At 32.5% G+C, this 10,061-nt stretch overlaps 1 protein-coding gene across 1 annotated transcript; it reads left to right on the top strand.

The window, feature by feature from the left end:
• The first annotated feature begins 1,685 nt into the window (after positions 1-1,685).
• On the top strand, positions 1,686-9,567 carry LOC143073384 (NADH dehydrogenase [ubiquinone] 1 beta subcomplex subunit 7-like). The gene is made up of 3 exons (XM_076248887.1): positions 1,686-1,873; positions 8,460-8,628; positions 9,404-9,567. Exons 1-3 carry the CDS (start codon positions 1,750-1,752, stop codon positions 9,501-9,503), a joined length of 393 nt encoding a protein of 130 aa, XP_076105002.1. The 5' UTR covers positions 1,686-1,749; the 3' UTR covers positions 9,504-9,567.
• Positions 9,568-10,061: the final 494 nt, after the last annotated feature.

Below are 10,061 nucleotides of genomic sequence, written 5' to 3' on the forward strand. Positions count from 1 at the left end.
ACGAGAACATGATAGACTTGAACATTAATATGAAATGATTTGCTATCATTGGAAGTCACATGACGTCAACGACGGCACAGTTCTGTCTGCAAATGTGTATAGACATTGTTATACTGTAATCAGCTATTTTACTATACAGATAAAGCTATACGTATAAACGTTAGCTTTATACGTCAATGACCTCAACTCACCTATAAGGCTGCCCTGCCTACTTACAACGTCACGTCACAACCATGACAACGTGTAGTAACAATGGTCAAACTTTTATGAATTCAAACCTGTTATGTCTTCAAATTGGTAATTTATATACCATGTTTATCAAATGTTATTAATTAAATTCATTTTCCCTTTCTTATTCCTTAAATTGTCAATGCTTTCCGCCTAGACTACGCTCATAGGGAAATACCCCAAAATGGTACCCCAAGGGGGAAATTCCAAACACTTTTTTTTAATAATATAATTGTTTCATATTTTTATTATTTTTTAATTTTTTTATCGATTTCAGTATAAAAACAATATACGTATAGTGTCTAATTACAAGTGACCAGTCCCGTTTGTATAGACTGTCCCTGATCTCATACAAAAACGTTGATATTGACATTGACCATAAAATTTCATACATGGCCTTTTATAGCAGATCAACTATATATGCGGTATTGGTTTTGCCAGAGACATATAATACTATTATGTCTCTGGTTTTGCTCATTATTAAGGTCGTACGATGACCTAGACTATTAATTTATTAATTTATTACAAACCAAACAGACCAAGTAATTAATATTTGCTCAGAGAATATTTGTGTGAAAATGTTTAGTTTTATTATCTTAGACGACTATAACACTTATAACATTAGTAGTCTCAGGTTTTATATGAAATCATATAATCATCTCAAATGACGGCTTACTTAATACAAAATGTGTCGTCGTCATCTTCATCAAAGTAACAGATTAGGAAAATTGTCATTACTATGAATAGAATAGAATAGAATAGAATAGAATATTTTTATTTCCCAAATTACAGGGCCCATAAAGGGCATAAAATCAGATACAATTGATTTACATAATTGGTAACAACAACAATAGAGGCATATACACATATATTTGGAATATAAGCATTGGTCAGAATCAAGCTAAAAACCACATACATTGTATATATTGTGAATAAAAGAATAATAAAATTACATTATACATGTATATGTATTTATTCTCAAATTATTTACTTGACTTAGTGTCAGTGTTCATACCTGATCTCCTTAATTCAAAACAGTCACAAATATAACAGCCCAGTTTTTGTAACATTTTCTTGGGTCAAGAGCCATAAAAATTTAGAAGATTTATTTAAATTTATAAAATTACAACAATTGTTAGAAATGTCTTTAAAAAAACCGTCCCTTTGAATATCATAAAAAGGGCATTCTAATAAGAAATAAAGCTCATCTTCAACTTTACCAATGTAATTCTTTTCTGTAAATTGGATACACAATCGGATAGTAATCTAGGTTTTGGTCAAACTTACGGCTTATATCATTGCAAATAATTTCATTTTACATTTTTATTTTGTTTAATAGTTTGATATAAATTAGCAGATATCAAAGTAGTGAAGTTCTGCGCTGGTAAAATTTAAAGATTGAAACATCTTTTACTTATATTTTTTGTTTTAATAAACACATGAACACATATTTTGTCAACGATATAAGGAACTTCGTCTTGTCCCCTCTGTCCTTCGCAAATTCTGGTAGCGACCGCTACTATGGGTGGACATATGACAAGGGCCATTGATGCCCAGATCTTGAATCCAGATGTTGCTCCTGATTATCGCAATGCACCAACATTTGATCCTATGTTAGGATTTCAAAATGGAAGAAAAGAAAGAGGTTAATATTACACATGTATAATATTTCAACTATAAATTATAGTTGAAATATTATAGTCCAAATAATTATGACGTCTTGAAAAATAGCCTTTCGAGACGTCATAATTGTTTGGACTAGAAATATTATACAAGTGTTGAAAGAACACTTATTAGCATTAGGCCAAATTTGAGCTAGAATGCTAGTTAATCAGTCAACTCAAGTAGTGGTCCCTTTTCAAAACGGGTTAAAGTTGGTCGACCAAAAGCTTTAATCAAAATGGTAACTGATCTATACTATGAAAAGTAATTTTCAGAAATATTCCTCAAGATTCTCTTTAATTATTTTACTCTATCTCAAAGGCTGAGACAAATTCTAACCAATGTCAGTGTTCTCCCCAGGCCGATATGACGCTGCGGTGCCGCAGCGCCTTCATGATATTTTCGTAGATCCCGCAGTATCTTAATTGGCCTCTGTCCCTTAATACTTGATCCCGCAGCATGTTAATTTTCACATTTTAATTATAAATGTTGGTTAAAATTGTCAAGTTGCTGATCACCGCTGAGAGGTCGGTCAGTGTTACGCAATAACTGATAATTAGTTTTACCTGAGCCACACTTATCTCAGCCTTATCGGACTATGTTATCATGTAATAGCGTAAAGGATCATCAAGAAAATCGGTATTTTCAGAAGAGAATTAAAAAAATTAAAAACTTCAGTGCAGAAATTGAAGAAATAGATCGCAAATACATTGTATTTACACATCGTGTGTGTGTGATTACATGACCATTTAAATAACGAATTTTTTCATTGGTCGAGAAGAAGAATCTATTTATACATGACCAATGAACGTATTGAATACACGTGATAAATTTGAATACACATTGCTAAAGATATTTACGATGAAAATTATGAATGAGAGTATTTGTAGTTGAAAAAATTAAAATAAACTTTGAATAAAGATAACGAGGAGTGATTTAAATTAATAGAAAGTGAAAAAATGTTGATTGCTAGCTCAAATCGTCTCAAACTGTCATGTTTTTAGAAATAAAATGATCATTGAACATCGATCTCGAATCCATCCGTCGGGAATTATGTGACAATCCAATCAACATGGGTAGAATCGCCGCAGCTTCTGTTTAATGTCATAAGTAAATAATTTCAATGGTCTTAACTTTAACGAATTTGTAAAGTTTCGTTTATATGTACCTGTCAAAGATAGGTTTTAACAATAATACACACGGAAGCGTAATGTCAAACTACGGAAACTGTTCAGCTGTTCATTAAAATATTTTAATAAAGACTTTTTTATTTAAAAAGTTGTATACCAAATATCTAAACCATATTCGATTTTAATAATTCTGAATAAACATGTTCTCTGCAAATAACAAAGGGTGACTTCTAAGCAAAAGGCAGATGATGGAAGTAAAAGTTTTGTTTTTCAGACCAATGACTTCTAATGAAAAGGGGAATACATAGACAGCACCGTCAGTATTATAAGCAGATGGCATTGCTTCTCCCAATCCCAACCGAGCTCAAGTTATGGCAAGTGATAACAGCAAGCACCATGTTTCTGGTTTCAGTGACAAGTGGCTCACTGAGTTTTCATGGCTTAGAAATGTTAAAGGGGGTATAAGCAAAAGTTATTATGAGAGGGGGTTTTCAACCCTAAAGAGGATAAAGACAATTGTTGAGGAACAGATTGTCCAACAAAATAACACTATCTTGAACCAATAACCCTAGAAGGAGCAGAGAGTACAGATATTTTGACTTCTTTAATTGACTGAATATAAATAACTTTTGTGTTTAAAATCAATTTATTTCATATATTCTTGTAATTCATTAGTACTCTGCATTATTAAACACATAACACAATGCATTAAAATTTATATTGCATGTCATGATTTATGACTAATTGCTTAAGATCACAAAAGTTCACTCTAAAAAAAGAGTTACGTGCCCTTGAATTTTGCGCCTTAAAAAAATCCTGGGGAGAACACAATGTGATACCACTCCCGAGGCTGCTGTTTTCTCATTGCGAAGACCAAAATTTCAAATTTTGTCTGATAGATACATGTAGATCCCATTGGCATTAAGGTTTATGACCCCTTCTGTAGCCATTTTTGTCGAGCCTGCAACTTTTGTTGCAGAAAGCTCGACATAGGGATAGTGATCCGGCGGCGGCGGCAACGGCGGCGGCTACGGCGGCGGCGTTAGCTCACTTCTTAAAAGCTTTATATTTTAGAAGGTGGAAGACCTGGATGCTTCATACTTTGTATATAGATGCTTCATGTTACGAAGTTTCCATCAGTCACATGTCCAATGTCCTTGACCTCATTTTCATGGTTCAGTGACCACTTGAAAAAAAAAGTTCAAATTTTTTGTAATGTTGAATTCTCTCTTATTATAAGTAATAGGATAACTATATTTGATATGTGCATACCTTGCAAGGTCCTCGTGTCTGTCAGACAGTTTTCACTTGACCTCGACCTCATTTCATGGATCAGTGAACAAGGTTAAGTTTTGGTGGTCAAGTCCATATCTCAGATACTATAAGCAATAGGGCTAGTATATTCGGTGTATGGAAGGACTGTAAGGTGTACATGTCCAACTGGCAGGTGTCATCTGACCTTGACCTCATTTTCATGGTTCAGTGGTTATAGTTAAATTTTTGTGTTTTGGTCTGTTTTTCTCATACCATATGCAATAGGTCTACTATATTTGTTGTATGGAATGATTGTTAAGTGTACATGTCTAGCGGGCAGATGTCATGTGACCTTGACCTCATTTTCATGGTTCAGTGGTCAAAGTTAAGTTTTTGAGTTTTGGTCTTTTTATCTAATGCTATATGCCATAGGTCAACTATATTTGGTGTATGGAAATATTTTATGATCTTTATGTCAGTCGAGCAGGTTTTATTTAACCGTGACCTCATTTTCACGGTTCATTGCACAGTGTTAAGTTTTTGTGTTTTGGTCTATTTTTCTTAAACTATAAGTAATGTGTCTATATATGTTGTATAGAAGCATTGTTAGCTGTACCTGTCTGCTTGGCATGGTTCATCTGACCTGGACCTCTTTTTCAAGGTTCATTGGTCTTTGTTTAGTTATCTTGGTTAATGTTAAGTTTATGTGACAGTTGTAATAAAGCTTAGCTTTATACTTAGGACTATCAACATAATATCAATGATTAGTATAGAAGGCGAGACATTTCAGCGTGTGCACTCTTGTTGTACGAACTTTTCAAACTTCAATTGTATCAATACTTCAGACCCTATTTTTTAAAAGTATGTAACTGGAACCACACATATATTTTTATTTGGCCTAAGGTTTGTGACCCCTTTTGTAGCCTTTTTTGTATGAATTTTTCAAACTTTAATCATTTGTTAATTGTATAAAAACTACAGATATAATGAATAATGTAGATATGCCATTTTGTACATATACTAAGGGGAAACTTTACGCAAAGCATTAATATGAGACAGGCATTACCTGTGAATGGGGACGAAGTCTGTACTTATTTTTTTTTTAATTCAAACATGTTGATAAAAGAAACAGAAATACCATAACGTTTCCGATATTGGTTCTGTTGTTAGGGATTTAGTTGTGACGTTATTTAAGTTATGACATCATAGTAAATGTAAACAAAGAAACGCTGTTATCAGGTAACGTTTTTTTTTTTCATATCAAACAGTTATTAGAAATGATTGGGTGTTGAATTCCTTCCTATAATTGTTGATGAATATACATTTCATTCAAAGTCTCATGCAAACAAGACCGGACATGCATGCAAACAAAACCGGAACAGGAAGTAGATCTGAAAAAAAGTGAACGATTTTGAGTTCATTAATAGAATGACAATTCGGGAAATTTTCCCGATTTTTTTTTTTTTATTTATTTATTTTTCTTCCATAAGTTGGGACTTCGTCCCCATATTATTTACTGTTTCATTGGGTTTATTAATAGAAAAAGAGTACTTTGTGGCAAATAAACCAGGGCCGTAACTACATTGAGGCAAATGAGGCAAATGCCTCATGTAAAAAATTTAAAAAAAAAAAAATGAAACAAAAGGTTGTTTTCGTATCAAATTGTTTGCACGGAAAGTGTCTTGCAAGAAGCAAGTTCTCTTCACTCTCTGGTGTATCGTGTATCTCCTGTATTTTTTTCGTTATCCATGTTTCTATTTTCCTTTTAGTTTTCAGAGTTGATAGTCTATTGTTTGTTTCTCTGTGTTCCGGGTTTGTCTTTTGTTCATTTATTGTCCTACTTTATGACTATAGTCTGAGTGTTGATTTTCATTTGTAAACGTGGTTTTGCAATGTTGAATGTCCACCGATGTCCAGAATTGTGCGAGAAATATATTTTAAGAACATGTAATGCTACTCAGTGGACACAAAAAAAAAATTGTCTTTTCTGCCTGGATAATTGAAATTGATTTCAAAGAATACAAAACAGTTTGTTTTATTGTAAATAAAACTAGATAACTGACATGGTTTGAATTAAAGTAAGGTCACATATTTCCCGGTATCAAATAATTTGAAGAAAAAAACAAGGTATTGCCATATATGACCTTATACATTGAAAGGTTAAACTTGCATTAAGTCGTGTTGAGACCCCTTTAACAGATAATAAAGGAGTATGGGGACATAGTCGCACACAAAGTCAATGCATAGAAAAAATACAAATGATCAATGGTCAAAGTTTGTGTTCCTGCTCTTCATCTTGATAGTTGCAGGATGGTCTTCAACAATACGTTTAAAGAATCATTAATACCGTAAAAGATCGTAAAACAAGGTGAAGATGGTCCCTAGTGTGGACTTAAGCAGTACTAGTACTTAAAGTATAATACTGCAATGTCACTATATTTAAATCTAGTCATAAAAAAATCACCAAATTCTAATCAAAATACAAGACAAGAACAGACAGACAGATACAGTATTAATAATTATGAGAATTTCGATTTTTGCTTTATACTACATATCGGTCTTTTAATGTTGTCTCTAATACCTTAAAGTCTTAAATTACAATGAATCTTTGTTTTTGCTTTGGGACCTGATTGTCGAAAAAATATCTTAAAATTAATTAAGCTGTTTCAATGCTTATGCAAGAAAGAGTCTGGGAAACGCTCAGAATGCATGATTTTGCGTTATTTTTCTCAGAGCTGCTGGGGGCCTTAAGCGGCCCCCAGAAGCTTGCCCAAAAATATATTTTGCCTCACTATTAAAAGAGGCTAGTTATGGCCCTGTAAACCAAGGTTTTTATAGAAAATCCACAGCCTTTAAAACAGAAATTTTTGTTAAAAAATTTGAAACATAGATTACTCACTTGCTTTCTATGATGTGCTTGTGTACAAGTTCTAATCAACCTGTAAATTCAAAAATACCTCGTGCTGAGTCACTAAAGTCAAGTGTACCCTTAAAGGTGTACTTTTTTGGTCCATATTTTTATTTGTTTTAACCAATAACTACATTAGTAAACTTTTTTTAAGGAAATCAATGCTAGCACTGCATGCAGTAATCCTATACCTATCAGTCATCAAATTACCAAATATGAGAGTACAAGGATAAAGGCTGCGGATTTTCTATAAAATTTCCATATGTTTAGCATTGAATCAACACAAGGGTACATAATCTTTAAGGATAAGAGTAGTTTGTTTCAAACAAACCAAGATTTTTATAGAAAATCCACAGCCTGTAAAACAGAGTTTTTTGTTATAAAATTTGAAACATAGATTACTCACTTGCTTTTCTATGATGTGGTGTGTTTATTTTTTACAAAAAGTTCTAACCAACCTGTAAATTCAAAAATACCTCGTGCTGAGTCACTAAAGTCGAGCGCACCCTAAAAAATGTACTTGATTTGGTCTATATTTTTATTTGTTTTCACCAATAACTACATAATTAAACTTGTTTTAAGGAAAGCAATGCTAGCACTGCATGCAATAGTCCTATATCCCCACCAGTCATTAAATTGTCAAATATCAGAGTACAAGGAGGAAAGGCTGTGGATTTTCTATAAAATTTCCATATGTTTAGCATTGAATCAACAAAAGGGTACCTAATCCTTAAGATCTACATCTGAAATTCCAAATCAATACATTAACTTAATTGCACCCACTGCTTAACTTAAATTAATAAATTTGTTAATAATCACACACAAAATCGTTACCCTTTGAACCATTTTACAAGTCAGTCTTTACAATACTTAGTCTTGTTTGTCCAAAGTTATTAAAAACTCTGTATACTGGTTCTAACTATGTATTAACTAAAAGATTTGTATACTGGTTCTAACTATGTATTAACTAAAAGATTGCCCTTTTCTCTGCTGCAGTATTTTTGGGAGTCTCTCAAACTATGATCTAGATTTCAGCATCATTATTTTTCCATATTAATGTTTTGATTTAACAGAACCTTCTATATTATGTACTGCTTTATCAATACTCTTGGATTGGTGAAACTTAGAAATGAGTTACGGATATAAACTTAATAAACTGTCTGATCTAAAGACATTTTTCGTTATGATATCAATACATGTACATGTGTACGAATTTAACTTGTTTTGATTTTCTAGTATAGCTGCTATAACTAATTCTTATTGATCTAATTTTTCAGTCATGATGGTTAGTGCAGAAGACATGGATGTTGCAAAGGTTCCTTTGAGACATCGTGGTTACTGTGCCCATCTATATATAGAATGGAGAAAATGTATGGAGAATCATTTCTTTATGACATCTAAATGTGGTCATTCAAAACATGACTTTGAAAACTGTGAATTTGAGGAGTAAGTTTACTTTCTAATTGGTTTTCAATTCTTGGGTAATGTAAGGTAATTCAATATAAAAAAAGAAGACGTGGTATGATTGCCAATGAGACAACACTTCACAAATTATCAAATGACACAAAAATGAACAACTATAGGTCACCAACAATGAGCAAAGCCCCATATCGCATAGTCAGCTATAAAAGGCCCCTTAATGACAAATGTAAAACAACTCAAACAAGAAAACTAACAGCCTAATTAATGTACAATAAATGAAGGAAAAACAAATATGTTACACAGTAACAAATGTTCACCACTGAATTACAGGCTCCTGACTTAGGATTGCCTACATACATATAGAATGTGGCGGGTTAAATATGTTATTGGGATCCCCATCCTCCCCTAAACCTGAGAGAGGGTAAAGATCCTGCTAACCTACATTTTGAACTTTGACAGAAATTATTTTATACAACGAACCAGTATACATGTACATGCATTATATTTCAGCCCTTCTTTTAAATACAGATGTTGAACAGATTTTTCTTGTAATATAAGCTTGAAAATTATATGTAAACTTGTTGATTATTTAGTTTTGCTAATTTTAAAGAGGTTCTCAAATAAGTTTATCCTTAATATCAATATTTGGTATGCTGCTGAGTTATTTAACATCCCTGCTTTCATTAAACCAACATCTTTGAGCCATTAAGCAAAAATTCTTTGGAAGGTAGTGATCAATTTGAAAACCAAGTGCTATAGTGTGATATTTTTGTAATAATTTTTTTAATTTTGTTTTCAGTTATGTGCTAAGAATGAAGGAATATGAAAGAGAAAAGAGACTGCTTAAACGTCAGAAAAGAATTAGGGAAAAACAATTACGAGAAGATATTGGTGGTTAATTACATCTTAATTAGATCTATTTTATTTGTTTGTTTTCTATTAAAGTTTTGATGACTTCTCAAAGACTTGAAAGTTGCCTTCATTTGTAGCTCGTTTTATACGACCGCAAAAATTGAAAATTTTTTGGTCGTATATTGGTATGATGTTGGCGTTGTCGTCTGTGTCGTCGTCGTCCGAATACTTTTAGTTTTCGCACTCTAACTTTAGTAAATGTGAATAGATTTTGGAAGTTTTGGTCCCAACATTTTAGGAATTAGGGGCCAAAAAGGGCCCGAATAAGCATTTTCTTGGTTTTCGCACTATAACTTTAGTTTTAAGTAAATAGAAATCTATGAAATTTTGACACAAGGTTTATGACCACAAAAGGAAGGTTGGGATTGATTTTGGGAGTTTTGGTTTCAACAGTTTAGGAATTAGGGGCCAAAAAAGGGCCCAAATAAGCATTATTCTTGGTTTTCGCACAATAACTTTATTATAAGTAAATAGAAATCAATGAAATTTAATCACAAGGTTTATGACCACAAAAGGAAGGTTGGGATTGATTTTGGGAGTTGAGG

This window comes from Mytilus galloprovincialis, chromosome 1 (assembly GCF_965363235.1).
Source record: "Mytilus galloprovincialis chromosome 1, xbMytGall1.hap1.1, whole genome shotgun sequence".
Taxonomy (NCBI): Eukaryota; Metazoa; Mollusca; class Bivalvia; order Mytilida; family Mytilidae; genus Mytilus; species Mytilus galloprovincialis.

Bases quoted from the DNA above. Each gene is read 5' to 3' on its own strand.
- LOC143073384 (XM_076248887.1), top strand. From the start codon at position 1,750: ATGGGTGGACATATGACAAGGGCCATTGATGCCCAGATCTTGAATCCA. The intron at 1,874-8,459 runs GTTAATATTACA...CTAATTTTTCAG, and splicing joins AAATGGAAGAAAAGAAAGAG to TCATGATGGTTAGTGCAGAA. The intron at 8,629-9,403 runs GTAAGTTTACTT...TTTTGTTTTCAG, and splicing joins GAAAACTGTGAATTTGAGGA to TTATGTGCTAAGAATGAAGG.